General features: G+C 49.3%; 1 protein-coding gene across 2 annotated transcripts; it reads right to left on the bottom strand.

Moving 5' to 3' along the window:
* Positions 1 to 4792: 4792 nt before the first annotated feature.
* Cercam (cerebral endothelial cell adhesion molecule) lies at positions 4793 to 19287 on the bottom strand. Of its 2 annotated transcripts, XM_027423115.2 has the most exons (13): positions 19023 to 19285; positions 17574 to 17684; positions 17308 to 17425; positions 12378 to 12512; positions 12076 to 12280; positions 10866 to 10985; positions 10509 to 10585; positions 10326 to 10432; positions 8724 to 8856; positions 6874 to 7001; positions 6498 to 6701; positions 5511 to 5763; positions 4793 to 5286 (listed from the first exon to the last, which is right to left on the bottom strand). In XM_027423115.2, exons 1-12 carry the CDS (start codon positions 19280 to 19282, stop codon positions 5511 to 5513), a joined length of 1851 nt encoding a protein of 616 aa, XP_027278916.2. In that variant the 5' UTR covers positions 19283 to 19285; the 3' UTR covers positions 4793 to 5286. The 2 variants fall into 2 exon arrangements, with proteins under 2 accessions (XP_027278916.2, XP_027278917.2); XM_027423116.2 differs by lacking the exon at positions 10866 to 10985 and having other exon boundaries at positions 19023 to 19287.
* Positions 19288 to 22375: the final 3088 nt, after the last annotated feature.

The raw sequence follows: 22375 nt of genomic DNA, 5'->3' as shown, positions 1-22375 counted from the left end.
GGTCACACCTGGGTGACCACTCTAACATGAGATCATACTTTGTAATCAATCACCTTGTGCCCCCGGCCTGAATGCTGATCTGCGGTTTTCTCCTATATAAGGAGCTTGCACCCCATGCTGGGGTGTGCAGCTTTCCCAATATTGCTGACACCCGAATGCATTCGTTCAATAAACCCTCTTGCTTTTGCAGCTCTTGGTCTGGTTTCTGAGTCTCGGGGGCTCCTCGGGATCCTGAGGCCCTTAGGGGTCTGGGGGTCTTTCATCAATAAAGCTCTAGTAAAGAAGGGTGAGAATGGCAGTCGACTTCCTGTTGCCTCTGAGTCAAGATGTGCCGCTCTCAGCTCCAGCACCGAGTCTGCCTGCATGCCGCCATGCTCCCCTTCATGATCATAAGGAACTGGACCTCTGAAACTGAAGCATCCAAGTGAGCGTTACAGGTCGGGAGACAGAATACCAGGAAGTGTGCTGTGAAATAGTCTCTCCTAGAAAGGGTTGTATAAACAAGTTTGGAACGATGGCAATACCAAAGGTAGTGTGAGAGGGGGGATTCATGGGGTCCCACCTCCAGACAAAGTACTATAGAAAACCAATGACTGCCAGAAAAAAAAGAGAAATAGAGTCTCCCAGAGATGAACCACTTATTGACTTATTGGTTGGTCAAGGCAAAGTGGTCAGCCTTGAAATCATATACACACAAGCAATATATATATATATATATATATATATATATATATATATATATGCTGAGAATGTGTTCTTGGTGGCAGAACACAGAACAAGGCCAAGTGGGGCTGGAGAGACAGCTCTGCAGTTAAGAGCTGCTCTTCCAGAGGACCTGGCTTCAATTCCCAGCACCCACATGGTAGCTAACAGCTGTTTATAACCCCTGTTCCAGGGGACCTGACACCCTCATCCACATAGGTATAGGCAAAATACCAATATGCATAAAATAAAAATATTTTTTTTTAAAAAAAGAACAAGGCCAAGCAACTACAAAGCCAAAACTTCAAGAAACAAAACAATAAAGAGCCAGTGAGAGGAGTCTGGAGAATTGGCTCAGCACTTAAAAGCACTTGGTGCTCTTGCAGAGGACCCAGGTTTGCTTCCAACACCCATGTGGCAGCTCACAACAGTTTATAACTCCTGTTCCAGGGGATTAAACACCTTTTTCTGGCTTCCATGGGTACTACATGCACATGGTACGAATACATCTAAGCATAAACTCATACAGATAAAAAATAAAAATTATTTTTAAAAGACCCAGTAAGGAGTGCTGGAGAGATGGCTCAGAGGTTTAGAGCACTGACTGCTCTTCTTCTGCTGCCCTCTTCTGGTGTGCAGGCAGAACACTGTATACATAATAAATAAATAAAATCTTTAAAAAAAAAAAAAAAAAAAAAAAGGTCCAGGTAGGGATAAAAGAAGCTTTTAGCATCTCTTAAAAAATATAACTCAGCTGAACAGTGGTGGTGCACACCTTTAATCCCAGCACCTGGGAGGCCGAGACAAAAGGATCTCTTGAATCAAGGCCAGCCTGGTCTACAGAGCAAGTTCCAGAACAGCCAGGGCTACACAAAGAAACCCTGTCTTGAAAAAAATTAAAAATAAAACTCATATTCGAAATTTAGGGCCAAGAGGAAAACAATCCATCTTACAGCTACCTATATTTTCCTTCCTTCTGTGAATCTCAAGGAGTTTTTCTGGGCTGCAGACCTGGTCCCAGCCACACAACTCTGTACTGAGGGATGTTTTACAGACCCCTGGCAGAAAGGTTCAGGCTTTGATGCTGATCGGCTCTACCTCTTTAAGAGACAGACCCCGCCCCCTGACAACATTCAGGGCACAAACAAGAAATCGTGCTATGTCATCACCACGTCACCCACCACACATTACGGCCTACTAAGGACTCTGGGCATGCGTGGAACCTCAGTGCACATGCACAGCCTTCCAACTTCCCTGCTGCTCACTCTCTTTATGCTGTTCTCTCTCTGCTCACTCCTCTGCTCTTCTCTTCTCCCACCTACACTCTCTCTGCCTCTCTATGGCCACCGGCCATGGTGGTCCACCATTACCCCTGTACCTCTTCTCTCTTAGTTTCCCTACTCTGCCGGGCCATATAATAAACTAGTTAACATGTCTCATCTTGCAGCTTTCTCTTTTCCTCTTTTTAAATAAAAACATAACACTGGCTAAGGCCTCTCCGTTTACTCAAGGGCCTGATTAAGTTGTCTCCATGTAGGAACACCTGCTCTGAGGCTCTGATGCAACTGCCACAGCCCTGGGGAGAGGGTATCAGTGCTACAGAGTGGGTCTGACTTTACTCCCAGTGCCTTCAAGTCTCTATGGAGGAGCTAGAAGAAGCTCTCCCAGTGTCAGAAGCCAGCCTTGGCGACCCCCCCATGCCTAGCTAGCCACCAGCTAGTCTAGCAGCCCACCCCTCAGGTTCGGGGACCTGGCCTGAGAAGCAACTAACACCTATTCCTTCCCCCACTTTCTTAGTGCTTGAGATAAACATAAGAGATTCTGGATACCTGGCCTGAGAGCAATTAACATTCATTCCTCCCCCACCTCCTTTTTCTCTGCTTCCTCCTTTCTCTTTAAAAACCCCCTTGGTTTCAATAGAGTTGGGCCTTGACAAAACCTGCTTGGTCCTGATCTTTCTTTCCCGCCCATTATTTCAGGCTTAATCCACCTCAGACTCACGAATTACTGGAAGCCCCGCCGGCTGGGGCATCCCAGGCCCTCAGGTTTTGGTCTCCTTGAATCCTCTGAACTGCCTCTCACTGTTCTTGAGCCTTGGATGGATGTTGAGCTCAGTGATGGTACTGGAGTCAGAGTGTGGTCCATAAACTAACAGCATAACAGCATCAGCAGCACTAAGGAACTTGTTAAAAGCACAAATCAGTTGGTTGTGATGACACACGCCTTTAGTCCCAGCACTCAGGAGGCAGAGTCAAGAGGATCTCTGTGAGTTCAAGGCCAACCTGGTCTACAGAGTTCGAAAAACAGCCAAGGCTTTATGGAAAAATTCTGTCTTGACAAAAAATAGGAGCTGGAGAAATGGCTCAGAGGTTAAGAGCACTGACTGGTCTTCCAGAGGTCTTGCCTTTAATTCCCAGCAACAGTATGATGACTCACAACCATCTATAATGAGACTTCATGCCCTCTTCTGGTCTGCAGGCATATATGCAGACAGAACACTGTATACATAATTGTATGCATAATAAATAAATAAATCTTAAAGAAAAAGAAACAAAAAATAAAATAAAACCACAGTCGGGCGTTGGTGGCACACACCTTTAATCCCAGCACTCTGGAGGCAGAGGCAAGCGGATGTCTGTGAGTTCGAGGCCAGCCTGGTCTCCAGAGCGAATGCCAGGATAGGCTCCAAAGCTACACAGAGAAACCCTGTCTCGAAAACAAAAAAACAAAAAACCACAAATCCTCAGGTCTGGGTATGAGAACTAGGCTGGCCTTAAACATGAGGTCCTCCTGCCTCTGCTGCCCAAATTCATTACCACCCCTGATTTATATTTTTTAAATTGTGTGTGTGTGTGTGTGTGTATGTGTGTGTGTGTGTGTATGTGTGTGTGCATGCATACACACATATTAATGCAAATACAAGAAGGCCAGAGGAAGGAGTTGGATCACCTGGAATTGTGAGCGGCCATGTGGGTGCTGGAAACTGAACCCACGTCCTCTGGATTAGCAGCCCATATTCTTGACCGCTGAGCCATCTCTCCAGCCCCCATGTCAGGCTTGCAGTGGTTTGTAGTATTTTGTTGTCTTAAGTACTGGTAATGGAAGACACCTCTGAGTACTGGACAGAGGTTCCACACTGAGGCACCTGACACTCTTTGTGTCAGTTCCATTCACTGCTGAATCCTTAGTTCCAAATCTCGGTCCCAAGGACTTCATCAAATTTCACAAAATGAATGAAAGGATGAAAAAGTCACTCACTCCCAATCACAGCCACCCAGAGCACCTACCTCGCCCTCAGCTCTGGCCCAGAGTTCTCAGAGCCATGGCAGGTTCTCACCCCAGGACAGAGCCCACTGGCAGCCTAATCTCAGGGCGTACCAGTGGACTTTGCCAGGACTGGGTGCTCACATGACCCATGTCCAAAGGCTTCCCTGGAAGATGGGTGGAAAAGGGGCGCCTCTGAAGCAAGGAGCCTGTTTGTGCTGGTAGGGGCTAAGGCAGCCATGATCAAGACAAGGAGTTCCCTCCCGTTCAGTTTTCCAGCCAGCTAAGAACAAGCACCTGACAGCTGCTACGCCCAGAAACCTGGTCCTTTGCACCTAGTGGAAGGAGGTAAGTACCCCACTTCCAAAGTAGAAGGGCACAGCATATGGAGTAGCCTATCACATCTCTGCTACCTCAGCAGATTGACTAAATTCCCCACACTCCCTTTTCTATTGTAGGTCCGTCCATTAGAAGCAAAGCATCCTGGTCCACAAGGTAAGTGCTCTGCCACCTGGCGCCTTCTGGTGGTACTACTTCTTAGGGCCAGAACAGAACCCTGGATCTCCTCCAGGCACAGCTATTGGTTAGGCAGGAGTAGGGGTGACCCCTGGCTGGATCTTGACCAGGCCCAACCTGATGAACAAAGGTTGATGGTGGTGACAGGAGTATCCATTCTACTCAGGAGCTACCAAAGAGGAGATAGATGCCCAGCCAGGAAGCAAGCGCCCGCTGGCTTGAGCCCTTTTCCTCTACCCTCCCTCTCTGTCCCTAACTCAGAGGTTCTCCTGCCCAGTCCTGGTGAGATGCAAAGAGGTTCAGCCATTAGTGAAGTATAAAGTGCTAATGCAGAGGACTTTTATTGAAAGCCTACTGTGTGCCGAGCACCAGGTGTGCCTCCCACCTTCCTGCACTTTCTGCCAAACAGGGAAGAAGGTAATAGTGAGCCCCAGATGTGAAGCCAGGGAGGGCACTGAGGTGGAGGTAGATGGAGGCAAGGTAGGCCCAGCAGCTGAGTCCTCAAAGAGGGCAGGAGTCTGGGGTCTGGCCAGCTTGAAATCCAAAAGCTGAGGTCTCCCTTGTTCCTGAGCTTACTGGGCTCTAAAGCTGCAGTCAGAATCAAGTGTCTCCGAATCTTGTCTTTTCACTTTGTGACTTTCAGGGAATGGATCCTGTCTCTGAGTGGCTCTCCCAACCTGGGATTGGTCCAGAATGGCTGAGCCCAAGGTAACAGTCAGGCTTCTGTAGGTTCTGTGTTTCCTGTCGACCCTCTCTGTTCCTGTTGCTCCTTTGGAGTTCCCACTCAGACCTTGTGGGCTAGGGCTTCAGGGGGCAAGAAGAAAGAAAAGGAAAGATCTAGAGTTAGACATAGACACCAACAGTTGTGGAGAAAGAGAGAGACACAAAGACAACATGGAGACAAAACTAGTAAAATCAGAGAGGGAGAGCTCAAGGTGGTGGAGCTAAAAAGGTAGAAAACTGACACAGTTAAGCCCAGAGGAGAAAGCCCAGGCCACAGACTGGTCCTCTTCCAGGCGCAGCCTTACCTAGAGCTCATCCGTGGGGTGAGGATGGAGGCTATGTCCACTGCTGCTAGCCAGGGGTAGGTGGGGGCCAGGAAGGGTCTTTTGAGAGCCAGTCCAGCTAATTAGGCGGCCACTATCATCATCCCAGAGGGAGGATGTCTCTGTGTCACTGAGCCATTCAGAATCTCCTGCATAGTGGGTTGGGGAGGCAAGCAGAGGCTGGGCTGAGAAGGCTTGGAGGTCCCGAGGCCAGAAGTGTGCCTTGTACTGGTCACTGTGATTGAGAGAAGAAAGCTTAGGTGGATTGAAATGACTCTCCTCCTAGACCCCATGATGCTAATCCAAAATGGGGGCCTGACTGTCTATATTGCCTCTGCCCTGCCCATTAGTCCTCACAGCTACTTGAGAAGTGACACTTTTACTTCCCATGAAGAGGACACTGAGGCTAAGTATAGGAATTATACTGAGTCATATGATTGAAAGCCACAAGGAGATGGCTCAGCCTTTAAGAGCCTTCACATCAAGTGGCCCTTTACTGCCTGTAATTCCAGCTACATGGGGATCTGACACCCTCTTCTGACCTCCTTGGACACCTGTACTCATATACACATACCCACACATAGATACATAAAATTAAAAATTGAAAAATAAAATGAGTAGTGGTAGCACACGCCTTTAATCCCAGCACTTGGGAGGCAGAGACAGGCAGATCTCTGTAAGTTCAAGGCCAGCCAGAGCGAGTTGTTGTTACACAGAGAAGCCAAGGTTGTTACACAGAGAAACCCTATCTCTAACCCCCCCCAAAAAAAAAAAACCTAAAACTCACATGGAAATGGGCAGCACAGTGTTCACACCTAGCTGAGCCTGGCACCTGGGAAACTTTTGAGTGGGCTCATCAAGGTCATGTGGGTGACCTTGACCATCTCCCTCTTTCCAGCTGCCTAGTAAGGGATTTTTGCAGTAGGCCCTTGGCTAGGACGACCTTGCCCTGCCCCACCCAGGTCTCACTTTGGGTGCTGGTCAAACATGACAGGCAGGAACTCGTCCACAGGTAGCATTCGTTGCAGAGGCTGGGTGGCTAACAGCTTTCGAGCCCCTGCCAGGCTCAAGGTGTACGCCAACGTCCAGTGGGAGTACCCAGCCACCACCAGACCAGGCAGGCCCTCCACGGCCACCTCCTCCTCAGGGCTCACCTGCTTCCGGCCAAGGTAGCTGCAAATGACACCAAGGTATGGCAGGAGTCACTACAAAGCCTAGGATGTCCTGGCCCTTCCCATTACGCTAAGGCCGGGCTATGCAGCGGTGCTAGCTAGGATCCCAGCATAAGAAACAGACCCCAGGGGCATATGCTCTCTCCCTAGCCCCTGAGAGGCAGTCGGCCTACATCAGGTCCCATGAGAGCTTCTGGGTCACCACATCCTCCATCATCTGTTCCAGCCGCCTCCGGAAGTTGTCCTTAAAGCGTACGTCATCCTCAAACACCACAACCCTGGCCAGGCCCCTGACAACCACCTGCAGTACACATGACAGGGGAAAGAACTCAAAGATTTGAACTGCCTGCTCCTGTCTGCCTAGACTCAGGCCAGCAGACTCTTTCTGCCTAAGTGCCACATATCTAGGCCATATTATGTTGCTACCCCAAAACCTGCTGGGGCTCCCACTGCCTGGGACCGAAACCCATCTTGCTCTGGTATTGAAGGTGCTTGAGTTCCCACACCCCAGTCTAGCTTCCGAGACAGCCATGGTGACAATCACAGGGTTTGCTACTTTTACTGAAAACCATGCTCTCCCAGGGGCCAGTGCCATTGCTCAGCCTCACAGAAGCACAGGTTCTTGCTCTGCCAACTGAAGCTGAGGTGGGCAGGGGTGTGAGAGAGTCCAACCCCTAAACTCACCAAGAAAAGCTACTTTTTGTAACAGGAAAATGTGAAAAGAATGTGAAATCAGCTAGGTGAAGTGCCAACTGAGTCATCCCCTAAATTCGTTCACAGACACGTCCACACACTCCTTGGCATTGGAAGAAAGAAAAACAAGGTACGTGCTCACTGTCTCCTGGAGGGGGCGCCCTCCAGTTCTCAGCATTGCTGTCCCCGCCAAGACTGAAGACAAGCCCCCAACATGAACCAAGGTCCAGGTCTTCCTGGTACACCTTCCCGCCTGGAGGAATTCATATTCTCCTGCCTACAAGGCTCTCCTCTCTGCCCTCTCTGCCCTCTCTGCCCTCTCTGCCCTCCCTGCCCCCAAGCAAGGCAGACTAACAGAACCATTTACACCTCTTCCACAAAATGCAGCCTCGGGGCCCCTCTTCTAATTTGTCACCCTCTAGAGCCCCAGGCTGTGTCCCTCCTTTTATGTGTGTTCACATGCTTACATTTTGAGGCCAGGGGTCAATCCTGGGATGTCTTTCTCTAATCATGACACTTTTTTTTTTTTTTAAAATTTTGAGACAGGGTTTCTCTGTGTAGCCCTGGCTGTCCTGGAATTTACTCTGTAGACCAGGCTGGCCCTGAACTCACAGAGATCCACTTGCCTCTGCCTCCCAAGTGCTGGGATTAAAGGAAGAACCCACCTTATTTTTTGGCGCTTTCCATTTCATCTAGACTGGCTTGCCAGGCAAACCCACAGGATCTGCTCCCCAGCACTGGGGCTACAGATGTGCTCTGCTATACCCAACTTTTTGTGCTATTATACCCAACTGAAATCTGTGCTCTGGTCTGCATGTTTCCCCAGCAAGCACTTCACCACGAGCCATCTCCTCACCCACAGGATCTCTCTACTGTAGGCATGAGACAGACATGGTTTCCGTGTCCCCTGTGTTAGCAGAGAAGAATCCCTTCTACGGAATAGTCAGTGCTCAACAGAAACATTAGAATAAGCACAGTCACCCACCTCTGAGGGTGCCAGGGAAGTGTTGACCACAAAGAAGTGAACCTTCTTTTTTTTTGTTGTTTTTTTTTTTTTGTTTTTTTCGAGACAGGGTTTCTCTGTGTAGCTTTGGAGCCTATCCTGGCACTCGCTCTGGAGACCAGGCTGGCCTCGAACTCACAGAGATCCGCCTGCCTCTGCCTCCCGAGTGCTGGGATTAAAGGCATGCGCCACCAACGCCCGGCTCAGTGAACCTTCTTTTTGGATGCATTTATTCACTCGGTCAATCAACCACTTGTGTGCCTGGCACACAGCAGTGACTGAGACTGCTCTCTCTACAGGCATGGTCCAGAGGGCAGGTATCCTCACCTCTTCCCAGATGGAGTAGTGGCTGAGGAAGCAGCCCACCTCACCCTTAGTCAGTGTGCGGCCTGTGTAGGGGTCCTGGTAGCCAGGGAGCAGGTCCACACCAAGGTGCTTAAGGATACTGCTGTTGAGTGTCCTGTGAGAAAGACAGAAGGTAAGTGTGTGACAACCCTCTATCCAGAGGGTCCTCGCTTGTATGTGCTGGAGAGAATCACACAGGAGCCTGGTTTAAAGGAGGACCCAGCTTTGTAACTCCTTCATGTGGCCTGAGGCTGCCGTGAACCGAGCTTAGCCTCTAGCCTCGGAGCTCTAGCCTCCTTGAGGAAGTCCCAGGAGGATGGATTTATGGAATCTGTGTGGGGGAGGCACCCCAGGATGAGTGGACAACCTGTCAGAGATTTTCTGCACCAAGGCCCAGTAAAGGACAGACATCCCATAGGACAGCCAGATACACTGGTGCAGGCCTGTAATCCAAGCACCCGGGAGGCAAAGGCAGGCAGATCTTTGTGCCTCTGAGGCCAAGCCCAGTCTACATGGTGAATTCCAGGCCAGGCAGAGCTATGTGAGATCCTCTACTGTGGGAGGGAAGGAGAGAAGGAGGGAGGAAGACAGACAGACAGAAGGAAGCATTTCCTGGTGCATGTGTATCATCCCAGCTCTTGGGAGGTAGAAGCAGAAAGATCAGGATTTCAATGTCATCCTCATTTATACAGCAAATTCAAGGCCAAAAACCCTGTCTCAAAGAAACAAGCCAAGAACCAGTGGGATGGTTCGGTGAGATACAGTGTTTGAGCTGAAATCCTGAGAATGTGAATTTAATCCCCAGGTCCCACAGTGGAAGGAGATGATGACTCCCAAAACTTGCCCTCTGACCTCCACAGGAACTCTGTGGCATGTGTCCACCCTCATACACATACATACATACACACAAATAAATAAGCTTGAAATTTTTCTAAATAAACCCCTAAAAGGATAACAAGAGAATATGCTCAAAGCACATTATGTAAAATTGTGAAATATATATATGTATATATATAATTTTTATGTATATGTGAACATAAAGGACCTGGGGATTTGAAACAAATAGCACATGATATGACATATGGGTCACATGACCCTAGTAGCAGTTGTAGTTTGGCCTCTGGATCCCTGTGGAACACAGCCACACTGCATGAACACACCACACTCTGGTCCCTCAGGGACCTAACTCTCAAAACAAGGAGAACATCCCTGAAGCTGCCTACCCCTTGGAATACTTTATAGGTAATGGATCCTGCCTAAGTGTCTCACTGGACCCTTGGGGACCACAATGACAAAACATGATTGTATACCTTTTTTAAGTGAGGGTGAGAAATGGGACAGTGGTACGTGACAGTCATCAACCCAGGTCCTAGAGTCCCCTGAACAGCACTCTTCTCCCTAAGGTGGGCTGGGGGAGGATGTCTGTCCTGTTGGCCTATTCTGGCACTCCTGAGACAGCAGGACTCTGGCCCTGTGTGGCCACCTCCTGGATCTTTAGGAAGCTCATTCTACTAGTCTTGTTGTCTACTCCTAGGATCTCAGATGGGTTTCATGGTCCCCGAGCCCCATCTGTGGGTGCCTCACCTGCCATCCACAGCATCTACCACCTGAGCAGAGATCTCCATCTCCCAAAGAGAGCTCAGCATTCGAGCCCGGCGCTGGGGTCTGCGCGCCAGGCTGATAACAAAGACCTAGAGGAAGCAGAGGTGAGCCTAGGGAGGGGTTGCTCATCCACCCCCACCCCAGTCCCATAAGATGGAGACTTACTTCATCAAATCCCATCTTGCTGGGCTTCTTTAGGGGCCGAGACACATGATCTGAGGCCATCATGGGGGGCCCATCCACTGTAAAAGGAAACAACACCCCCAACCCCCAGGCATGAGTCCCTACAGACACCCTGGAATCCAGCCCCAGCTTCATTCCTATGACTCCAGCAGAACACCAATCAGGACGGGCTCCCTGAGCTCCTACCCCATTGTACAGCTCAGAAGGCTGAGGTACCACAGGGAAAGGGGCTTGCTGATTGTCATAACACAAGTTCAGAGCAAGGCTGACACCCAAACATGCTTAAATCTATGCCTAGGAAAAGCACACTGTGGGAAGGCAGGGGACCCCAGCCCTCACCTAGTGCTTCCAAAATCAGGTGGATGAAGTTGGTCTTTTCCTCCTCCAGCCCCTGGTCGGGCTTCACTGCCACATTCATGTACCCGAAACGATGGTCATTGCACACATACATGGAGACCCCTGCAGAGAGGGCCCCTGAGTGCGGGACTGGGGCTGAGTCTCTCAGCAGACACTGCCAGTGACCCAAGTCTTGTCTGGGACTCAGTTTTGCCACAGTGGTGAGGGCACTGGGCCATGTCTCCAGCAGTTTTCATCTTACTTGTCTACACACTGCAGACTTCCCCGGCACCTTTTGGACGAAACAATCAGCACCCCTCCTTGAACTCACAGAGATCCACCTGCCTCTGCCTCCCAAGTGCTGGGACTAAAGGCGTGCGCCACCAACGCCTGGCTTTTTGTTTTGTTTTGTTTATACAGAGTAATCTTGTCTTAAAAAAAAACAAACAAACAAAAAACCTACTAAGTTGCACATGGTAGTGAATACCTTTAATCTTAGCACTTGGAAGACAGCGGTAGGTTGGTCTCTGTGAGTTTGAGGCCTAATTTGGTCTACCTAATAATGAGGCTAGCCAGAGATACATAGTGAAACCTTGTCTAAAAAGACTACTGGCATCGGGCGGCGGTGGTGCCTTTAATCCCAGCACTTGGGAGGCAAAGGCAGGCAGATCTCTGTGAGTTTGAGACCAGCCTGGTCTACAGAGCAAGTTCCAGGACAACCTCCAAAGCAATGCAGAGAAACCCTGTCTTGAAAAAACAAAAACAAAACAAACAAACAAAAAAGAGTTCACTGAGGTCTTCTCTGACTATCTGACTAAATCCACTCTGGCCTGAGCTCCTGGAACACCTATAATCAAGGCCTCCTTCCCGTCATGGACACTGATTTGTGAGGTCCTCTGACTGGGCTGCAGGCTCTAGGACGGTAGGACAGCAGGGACTGCCTCACTATCACTATCTCCTCAGTGTCTGTCACACAGTTGGTGTCCCATAAATATGTTCGCCGTGAAGCTATATCTGAAAGTACCAAAATGGGGACAGCCAGAAGCCTATCTCCTCCACTAGACAGTAGATTTAAGAAAGGTCATGACCCAAAGGACCAACAAGAGTTGTCAGGATGAACTGTGGGGTGGAAAGGCAATGCTAAGCAGGGAGAAGCGGCAAATGCTAAGGCCCAGGGGCCTCCAAAGAATGCTCCAGGAGGCCTGGTCCTCACCAGCAGCCTGGCAGGCATAGGCAAAGACAATGATGTCATCAAAGGGCCAAGTATAGTTGGGATGAGGTGGGTAGAAGGCAAGCTGGGCTGTTTCCTCAGTCTTCAAGGACACCAGGAAGGTAGAGTGGACCATAGGGACCCGGAAGCAGCCCTGGCGCTGGCGGTTCTTGGTAGGGAAGTATTCAGCTGTACGGCGATAGTAGCCCTGGAGGAAGGAATGTTTGGGGCTGAGGCCAGGCCTGTCCTGCCCCAAAGGCCCTGAAGTCTCAGGCTCTGTGCTGAGTCCATCCTCCCAGCCTTACCTGTGGAGTGATCCCGCACCAGAAGTTGGAATAATAGGTTTGGGAGTCGAGCATTGGGGCCACCACTGGCAGCTGCCGCTCTGTGAGAAGCCGCAGCGTCTGGTTGTTGGTGAGAATGTTGTCTGTGTCTGAAAACTTTGGGGAAGGAAGATGTCACAGAAATCCTGTCTGAGCCTCAGGACTAAAGAGCTCACTGAGTGGGAATTCCTTCAGAGTGACTCTGGGCACAAGTATCCACAGAGAAATCTAACCGGGACCAGAGAGGTGTCTATAGAGAGGTAAGGCACTACCAAGCCTGACAACCTGAGTTCAACCTCAGACCCACACAGTAGAAGGAAGGAACCAACTCCTGAAAGCTGTTCCCTGACATCCACGTACTGTGGTGGACGTACATTTATACACATACTCACAGGATACAAATAAATGATGTGAGGGGTCTTAACTATCACAGTCCACTTGTGACCAGAGGCTGTTCTGAGGTCCTGGCTTGGATATCTAAATTAGAGGGTAGATCTGAGTGAAAGGTTCAGGCATTATGCTGGCCTGCCTCTGTTGCCTGGTGGAACAGGCAGTACCCTGGTCAGCCCATGGTTCCATGGGAACAAAGTCTGCAGGCAATTGCAGAGGACCCCTTTAAAAGATCCCTGCCCATTTACGCTCTCTTCCTCTCTACTCTTCTCTCTGCTCTGCTCTTCTCCCACCTACACTCTCTGCCTCTCTATGGTGACTGGCCATGGTGGTCAGCCATTAACCCTGTTCCTTTTCTCTCTTAGTCTCTTTACTCTGCCGGGCCTATAATAAACTGATTAATATGTCTAATATGTCTCTTAGTCTTTTTTTTTTTTTTTTGAGATAGGGTTTCTCTGTGTAGTTTTGGAGTCTATCCTGGCACTCATTCTGGAGACCAGGCTGGCCTCGAACTCACAGAAATCTGCCTGCCTCTGCCTCCCGAGTGGAGTGCTGGGATTAAAGGCGTGCGCCACCAACGCCCGGCTATATTTTAAATATAGTTAAATTAGACCTTTATGACTTTAAATGTTTACCATCATTTAAAGATACATAGCAATTTAGAAATATGAGACTTAGAACAGTTTAAGTTGCATATAGAGTTAGATAAGTATAAAGTTAAATTTAAATTACATGTACAGAGACAAGCAGGACTTGATAAGAGTAAAAGGGGGAACCAGAATGTAATCTCTAATCTGTACATTGTAGCAAACAGACAGGAGATTTAAAGGGACAGAGTAGACTTAAACTGGCCCTGAAAAGACACAGTATTCTGTAAACAAGCCATGAGCAACAGAGCCAGTGAAAGAAGAAATCACAGGCAATAAATAAATAAATAAATAATAAAAAGTAAAAAGATCTGGCAGCCAGGTTTGCTGGCACAGGCCGCTAGAGTGGGCGTGCCTATAGGTAGGTCACATGGCCAAGATGGTGGCCCCCAAGTTAGCCCACATGGCCAAGATGGTAGCCCCCAGGTTAGACCACATGGCCAAGATGGTGGCGACCATAGCTGCTTTTTTGTTTGTTTGCCCGCCTGTTGGCTGCAACCAGAAAGGTTCCTCTATGCATTTCCCATGGGTGAGGCAAATGTAAAAACCAGCAAAAAAGCTCCTCTCCAGATGCCCGTGGGCCCATGGGAGTTGCCAGGGGCCTGGCCCCGAAGGGGACACAGCTGTCCCGAAATGGGAAAGGACCCAGTGGTCCGAACTGAAAAAGCAAAACAGCACCACTCCTGGAACGGTATCCCAAACCTGACCCAAGGGAGAATCAAGGGATGTCTTACAGGATTGTAGCAAACAGGCAGATGAGTGGGTTCCAAAGATGCTTAGTTGGAAAAGCAGCAAGTTGAAGTGTACAGAGTCCTGGCATCGCAGGCTGCCGCAAGCAGGAGGAAGTGCCAAGAAAAGCCGAGATGGAAAGTGGGTTATGAGATTTTAGGATCCCTGAAATTTCCTGTGCCCCTGGCAGGAGAGGTTACAGAGAAAGCCTATCCCACCAGCAAGCTGCAAGAGAGCTTGCCGAGAGAGCCTAAACCGAGTTGGGCGCCAAATGTTATTCTTTGTTTAAATTAGAAATAAAGAAGAAAAGAGGCAGATGAGGCATAAGACTAAGAGACAATCCCAGCACTTGGGAGGCAGAGGCGGGTAAATCTCTGTGAGTTACAGGCCAGCCTGGTCTCCAGAGCGAGTGCCAGGATAGGCTCCATAGCTACACAGAGAAACACTGTCTCGGAAAAAAAAAAAATTATATATATATATAATATAATATATTAAAATATAAGCTAAGTCTATACAACTTAAATTTAACTCATATATCTTTAAATGATGATCAAAGTTTAAAATCATAAAGGTCTATTTCAAATTAATAAAATATTTATACCACTCAGTTCATCCTGTAAGCTGTTTACAAAGGTACAGGTTTTTTATTACAAAAAGGGATTTTTCTCTAACTAAAGGCAATTTTTGACTGCTAAGATACTAAACAGACAGACAGCCCTAAAATGCTCAGAGATCTAGAGAACATGGCATTTAAAATGTTTTGTTAAAAAGCTTTTTATAACAGAGAGGCAGACCAGCTGCTGGCCCCATCCCATTTCCTCAAAGAAGACTGATGGGCACTGAAGAAACTTCATCTTAAGTCAGTGACAACGCTAGTCACTGAGCAACCCTGCCCTTCACCTCAACTGCTACAAAGTACTCCAGACTGTGGACAAGAGGACAGTGGAATCGACTTTCCCTGCATTGCTTGGGCCAACAGTAGGGAGTCTTCCCGTAGTCTGTAATCCACAGGTCACATGCTATCAGGAGGAAGGCAGGTGTCCTGCAGCCCGCTGCTATGGATGCAGGACCTTGGGGGTGGCTGTCCATACAGCCTGCTGGCAAGTCTCTGTTATTCTTTATTCATTGATTCAGGTAAAATCTTATCCTTCTCAAGAACAATGATGCTTTTGACGACTGGTAATCTTGCCAGCTTAAAGCAAAACAGATTTCAGGAACAGGTATTTTGGGGTTTATCTATGTGAAGATAGAAAAGTATAAGATATATGAAGGTCTGGGAATGTAGTTACAAAGGTCTGAGGATGGAAAGGTCTAACACGGTAGATAAATACAAGTTATGAAGATCTGAAAATGGAAGGTATAAAGGTCTAAAAATGGAAGGTCAATGGAAGGTCTAAGATGGTAATGCAAGGTGTATGAATTAAAGTTATAAAGGTCTGAGGATAAAAAGGCTTAAGTGATGATAAAGTGAGTTGAGACATTAAAAAGAATGAAATATGTTCCTGATTTCTCTATTTCTCACGATACTGTTCATAGTCAGTAAAGTTCTACAATACCACTATACGATCATAACTACAAGGTCAAGATTAAGATGCTTTTCATTGTCCTAAAAAAAATCTGTCAATTTTAAAATGTTAATGCTTTCAGCCAAGTTGCTTCTAACATGAATATGCTGCTAATGTGTCTAATACTTATGTTTCCACAAACTCTAAGGATTCTTGTAAGTTCCAGGGAGCTGAATTGGATCCAGACAAACAGGTCAGATTCACTCCAGTTATTCAATCCTTCCCTGGTCCCAGGACTCCCTTCCCTCATGTTGGGACTCCTCGGGAACCCCTACTTCATCTTACAATCTTCCCCTCAAGTGACAGGACCTAAGAAACAAATTGTTTTCTAAACTTAACCTTGTCCTCTACTCTGCCAACATCTTGCCAGGTCTAAGAAGTTCCATACAGCCTGGACTGCGATGAAACAACCAGCTTCCCCAGGACGTGGCAGCACCCCAACCTTCTCAGGTCCCCCAAAGATGGTCAACGCCCCCAAGGCAGCAGGAGGCAGTCTTGAGAATTCAACGCCCTTATTCCTTATTCTGCCATGTCCAACACCCCACCTTCTTAAAATAATAAGTAAAGGTAGGATTGAAAGGTTCAGGCATTATGCTGGCCTGCCCCTGTTACCTGGTGGAACAGGCAGTACCCTGGTCAGCCCAGGGTTCCATGGGAACTAATTCTGCACACAGGTGCAGAGGACCCCTTTAAAAGACAGATCCCTGCCCATTTATGCTCTCTCTTTATTCTCTCTCTACTCTTCTCTCTGCTCTTCTCTTCCCCCACCTACACTCTCTCTGCCTCTCTATGGTGACCGGCCATGGCGGTCAGCCATTACCCCTGTTTCTCTTCTCTCTTAGTCTCTTTACTCTGCCAGGCCTAAAATAAACTGCTTAATATGTCTAATATGTCTCTCAGTCTTATGTCTCATCCGCCTCTTTTCTTCTTTATTTCTAATTTAAACAAAAGAATAACACTGAGGGCACTGAAGAGATAGCTCAGTGGTTAGATGCACTACTGGATCTTCCAGAGGACCTGAGTTTGAAACCCATCAACCATATGGTGGCTCATTACTGAGTGTAGCTCCATTTCCAGGGGATCTGAGGTCTTCTTCTGGCCTCTGTGAGCACTGCATGCATGTGATGCACAGACATGCTTGCAGGCCAAACGCCCACTTTCATAAAACAAAAATGAGCCCAGGGTAGTGGTGGCACACAGCTTTAATCCCAGCACTTGGGAGGTGGAGGCAAGTGGATCTCTGAAGACCAGCCACAGAATGAGTTCCAGGACAGCCAGGGTTACACAGAGAAACCTTGTCTTGAAAAACCAAATAAATAAATATTTAAAAAACATACTCTGCACTCCAGTCCTGTGATCCAGGCTTAGTTTATACTCTAAACAAAAGCTCAGGAATCTAGGCACAACATGTAACCTCAGAATTGTCCTAGGATCCAGGCTTAGTATCTAGTATGCAAGGAGCCAATACAGGGTCTCAGCTCAATCTAAAAAGATGCAGCCTGGTGGTTTGGTCATAACCAAGACTTCTTTTGGGGACCAATACCAATGCCTCCCACGTAATCCCAGACCAGGCTTCCTTACCAGGATGTAGTCGGCTCCCCAGGCCCTGGCAAAGGTCAGAGCTTCCTGCTTCAGCTCCATTAAAAACTGATGCCTTTCTTTGGTCCAGTGTTTGGGACTCTGTTCATCTGGGTAGGGCCTGAGGAGGGAAGGAAGTTAGATGTTCTTCTAAGGGAGGAACCTCTCCTTCTCAGCAGGGCTGTGGACACAGCCCTGCTCTGGGGGCTGTGACACTGGGTAACAGCTGTTCTCCATCTCTTCCAACACCCTTGCCCTCAGGTTAACACCTGGCCTCCTCCTCGGGCTTCCAGACCACAGCTGCATAGTCACGGCCCACAGCAGCCAGCCACTCCTGTAGCATCTCTGTGGTGTTGTCCACGTTGTGATCTGTGGCACACCTGTGAGCACATGATATAAAAACTGAGAGACCACAGCCACAGAGGGGCTGGAACCCCAAGGTGCACTTGACTTTGAAGTGCCCTTGGACACCCTCAAGTCTGGTCTGTCCTGAGAGCAATGGGGGAGAGGTATTCCTACAGTGGAGGTGCTGGAGGATGTGCTGTGCTTCACATCCTCCCTTCTAATTTGGGGCATTGTCCTGGGGGATTGGACCTAGAGACTTGTACATGCCAAGCAAGCCCTTGACCACCGAGCCACATCCTCAGCCTGAGTGCACTGTGAAAGACGCACTTGACCTTAAGGATTGCACCTGCTATGCCCCTCATTTTCTTCCGTCTTCATGGCACCACAAGCCAGGCCCTTTCCATCTCTGAATCAGACAAAAGAGTCACCGCCTTTCTCTATCCTGAACTGTAACTGGGACTCTATACCATGCTCTGAGCACACTGAGAAGTGCTGGAGGCCAGACCTGTTACCATGGAGCACAATTTTCTCTCTGCTGGGGAAGGGGTTCTTATAAAAGAGCTGGGAATCTCAGCCAAGAGCCAGGTTTCGGACGATGCTGCCCCTTTAAGCCAATTCCTCAGAAGTGAAGACTAACTACGTGTCAAGTCCTACAAGGGTGGGAACTAATTCCCAAGCTGTTGAGACTGTGGGCAGCCTCCCCAGGCCACAGCTCCACCCCAAGCCCAACTTTGGTGTGCTGAGAGGAGCAGTTTATCTCCAGCCTCAGCTTGGGCTCCTCCCTGTTTAGACTTTTATAGACAGGCTGCTGTAGCCTGGGAGCCCAGGCCACAGACCTTGGGGATGGAACCTACCAGCCCCTCTACCGGGAGAGGCTGGCAGTACTACTGAGGAGGGGACTCAGCCTGATGCCCCTGCCCAGCATGCAGCCTGGAGCTGAGGGTTCCCTCCATCTGCTCCCTAGAAACCTCCAGTCTGACTGATCCTTGCTACATTAGGTCCCTGGGGATTCCAGAGTTTTCTACTCCTGTTATACTCCAAATCAAGCTGACCACTGAGATGCGCTGTGAGCTCTAAGGGCTGGGTAGGAAAGGACAGGCCTAACTTAAACTAGAGTAAGCCGGGGATGAGCCCGAAAACTAGGAGGCCCGAAGGAGGAGTGGGTGTCCTTGGGCTGACCCAAGGCCTCAGAGGTCTGCCCTTGCCCCTAGAGGGTTAGGGACCCTGCTGAAGGGCTTGAGGCCCTAAGTGCATGTCTGGGAGGGAGGAGCTTGCCCGGTGGTGTCTGAACAGGAGCGATGAAGCCTCCGGGTCAGAGGCTGTCCTGGATCCTGGGGTGTGATGCCCAGATGTGCCCACCCATGATCTCTCACCAGAGGGCCAGCCTGGCCCGGGGGTAGTCCAGGCGCTCCAGTGCGCCCAGGTAGTGGGGCAGAGAGTGTTCCGCATTGCGGGCCAGGATAGCAAGGACCACAGTGGGCAGCGTTGACTCCGTGACAACCGCAGCCTGGAGCCGGCGGCCCACCAGGAGCAGCAGAAGTAGGAGCGAGGCAACATTCATGGCGGGACTCACGGCTGTGGAGGCCCCCGGGTCTCCCACCCCGGCAGGGAGGGGGCGGGACGGGCGGGGCATGGAGGCGGGGTCTCTGAGGGGCGTGGCTACAGCAATGGGGCCCCTGCGACCCTTGCGGGTGCCCGCACGCTCCGCTGCCCTCTTCTCAGCCCGGGTCCTAGATGTCCATGGTCAGACACCTGCTCCAGACGCGTCCCCGGGCTGCCCTCTCTGTGTGGACCTCAAAAGGCAACGGCCAGGAAGGGAGGATACGGGGCCAATGGTGGACCGCTCGCACTCTGAACGTTCATCTCACTCCTAGAATTCGGGCACCCGGGAATCCCGACTCCCTGACCCTCAGCGGTAGACCCGCGAGGCTGCCGGCTTGGCTGGGAGTCCCGGCTCCCGACCCCTGCTCCGTCTGCGGCGCCCTCTGGTGGCCCCATGTGGGAAGTCCACATACCCTCCAGATGACGCGACAGGCTGGAGAGCAAGCCAGCGGGGGCGGGGACCGGGTGCCGCTGATTAAGGCGCAGTACGTGTCCTCTCATCATCTTCCAAGATCCGGCCCTTAAAGAAAGCAGAGCCCACTCAGACTGAGTGTAGGACTTGAAGACCACCACAGAACCTCTGATGGTGACCCAGCCCCCCTCCAAAATAGGAGATATCGCCTCCTCTGTGATAGAGCGAGTATTAGGACCCTGTTGGGGTGAAAGGGAATCTCCAACCTTTCTTGGGGTGGGGTGGGGATATAGGAGCTTCAGAAGTTCCAGCTGGGTATCTGTCACCAGCCTAAGACAGTCCCTTTCCCTGAGTCTCCTGATGCTCACAGGTAAAACCTAATTAATGACGCCTAACATGAGGGTTTGCTAGGGGTCCTTGAGAGTGAATGCATTTTGAGGCTCTCCGTGTCTCGCTCTCTGCATGCAGCCTGGGCTAGGTTAGAAGAGCACCTTCCCTCCGTTTGAATGGTCTGCTTCCCAAGGGTCTCCTTCAGCCTTCTATGGACATTAGGGAAGGGAAGGTGCACACTAGGCTGGGGCTCACGCCCTCTACTGACAGGATAAAGAAAGGGTTTACCTGGTGATGAGCAGCATCCTGGGAACTGAACACTGGAGTCAGATCTCTAGCCTAGCTTTGGTCTCAGCTTCCTGTTTGGCTATTTTCAACCAAAGGTCCTGCAATGGGAAGGGCCCATGGAAACATCCTGAAAGGAAGGAAGCCAGAGTCCTCCCTCTTGCTTGTCAGCCTCTGGCCAAGGCATTCCCAGTCCCCAAATGAGGGTTCTCCCTAAAACTGTCCCCATCCTACATATGTAGAGTCTCTGTCCAGTGTATTAGTGATAGGGGTGCTGTGGTCAGAGTGTGCCCGCCAACAGTCAAAAGCTGAAACCTAATCAACAATGCCATGGGGCTAAGAGAGGAGTGACTGGTGCCAAGTGGCTCAGGGCTTAAAAGCACTGACTGCTCTTAACCAAGGACCAATTCCCAGCACCCGTATGGCAGCTAACAACTGTCTGTAATTCCAGCTCCAGGGGATCCAAAGCCTTCTGGTTTCCTCAGGCACTAGGCATGCACACAGTGCACAGACTTACACGAAGGCAAAACAACCATGCACATTTAAAAAAAAAGTAAAATAATTAATAACTTAAAAGAAGAAGAGGGGCTGGAGAGATGGCTCAGAGGTTAAGAGCACCGACTGCTCTTCCAGAGGTCCTGAGTTCAATTCCCAGCAACCACATGGTGGTTCACAGCCATCCCTTATGAGATCTGGTGCCCTCTTCTGGTGTGCAGATATACACGGAAGTAGAATGTTGTATACATAATAAGTAAATAAACTCTTTAAAAAAAGATCATTGTTCAAAAAAGAAGAAGAAGAAGAAGCCAGGTGGTGGCGGCACATGCCTTTAATCCCAGCACTCCGTAGGCAGAGGCAGGTGGATCTCTGTGAGTTCCAAGCCAGCCTGGTCTACTGGTCTACAGAGCGAGTTCCAGAAAAGCCAGGATTACACAGAGAAACCTGTCTTGCAAAACAAATAAAACAGCAACAAAAAGGTGGGGCTGAAGAAATGGCTCAGCAGTTAAAAGCACTGGCTGTTCTTGCAGAGAACCTGGATTTAATTCCCAGCATCTACATGGAAGTTCACAATCATCTATAACTCCAGCTCCAGGGTATCCCTCTTCTGGCCTCTGCAGGAACCAGACACTTATATAGTGCATATGCATACCAGCAGGCAAAATTGCCAAACACATGAACGAATTTTCTGGTTTGTTTGAGATAGGGTTTCTCTGTGTAGTCCTGGCTGTCCAGGAACTTGCTCTGTAAATCTCTGGCCTCAAACTCAAGAGATCCACCTCTCTCTGCCTCCTAAGTGCTGGGATTAAAGAAAAGACATGTGCCACCACTGCATGGCTATTTATATTTGGCAAAAATAAAGAAGACCTGAGAGAGGTCCTCAAACTAGAGGAACAGGCCCTCATCAGACACCAGATCTTCTAGACTTTGTTCTTAGATTTCTCTGTCTCCAAAATTGTGAGCAAAAACTTTCTTGAGCTAGGCACAGTAGAGCACACATACCTGCATCTTAGAACTGGGTAGTCAGGGGCAGTAGGACCTTGAGTTCTAGGCATCCTGCAACTACGTAGCAAGACCAGCTTGGGTCAGGCATGGTGCCACAGTCCATAGTCCTGACACTCAGGCTTGTCTCAAGAAAACAAACAACACAGGAATGGGGGCTCTCAGTGCTAGAAGACAACCTCAAGAGTCAGTTACCGGGCTAGCTGGCCCAGGGACTTCTGGGGTTCTCTTGTCTCTGCCTCCCATATCCCTGTAGCTCTGGGACTACAAATGGGTGTCCAACTTTAAATGGATTCTAGGGATCTGAACTCAGGTTCTCATGTTTGCATGGCAAGTTTTTACCCACTGAACCAATCATTTTTGAGATTAGTATCTTATTGAACCTGGAGCTCAGCAAAATTCAGGTCTTCAGAGATCCTCCTAAACCCCCCAGATCTGGGTTACAGACTGGTGCCCCTGTGCCAAATTTTTACTTGAGTTCTGGGAATCTGATGGCCTTATGGAATTAAGATGGTGTGGCGGGCACTTTACCAACTGAGCCACCTCCCAACCCCCCATGTTCTGTTTGTTTTCCTGAGACAAGCCTGAGTGTCAGGA

This window comes from Cricetulus griseus, chromosome 6 (genome assembly GCF_003668045.3).
Source record: "Cricetulus griseus strain 17A/GY chromosome 6, alternate assembly CriGri-PICRH-1.0, whole genome shotgun sequence".
Taxonomy (NCBI): domain Eukaryota; kingdom Metazoa; phylum Chordata; class Mammalia; order Rodentia; family Cricetidae; genus Cricetulus; species Cricetulus griseus.
The sequence above is the reverse complement of the archived record's forward strand: the minus strand, read 5'-3'. Positions and strand labels throughout refer to the sequence as shown.

Bases quoted from the DNA above. Each gene is read 5' to 3' on its own strand.
- Cercam (XM_027423115.2), bottom strand. From the start codon at position 19,282: ATGCCCCGCCCGTCCCGCCCCCTCCCTGCCGGGGTGGGAGACCCGGGG. The intron at 10,986-12,075 runs GTGAGGACCAGG...CCCTCTCTGCAG, and splicing joins CTATGCCTGCCAGGCTGCTG to GGGTCTCCATGTATGTGTGC. The intron at 8,857-10,325 runs GTGAGGCACCCA...TCTTTCTCACAG, and splicing joins GTAGATGCTGTGGATGGCAG to GACACTCAACAGCAGTATCC.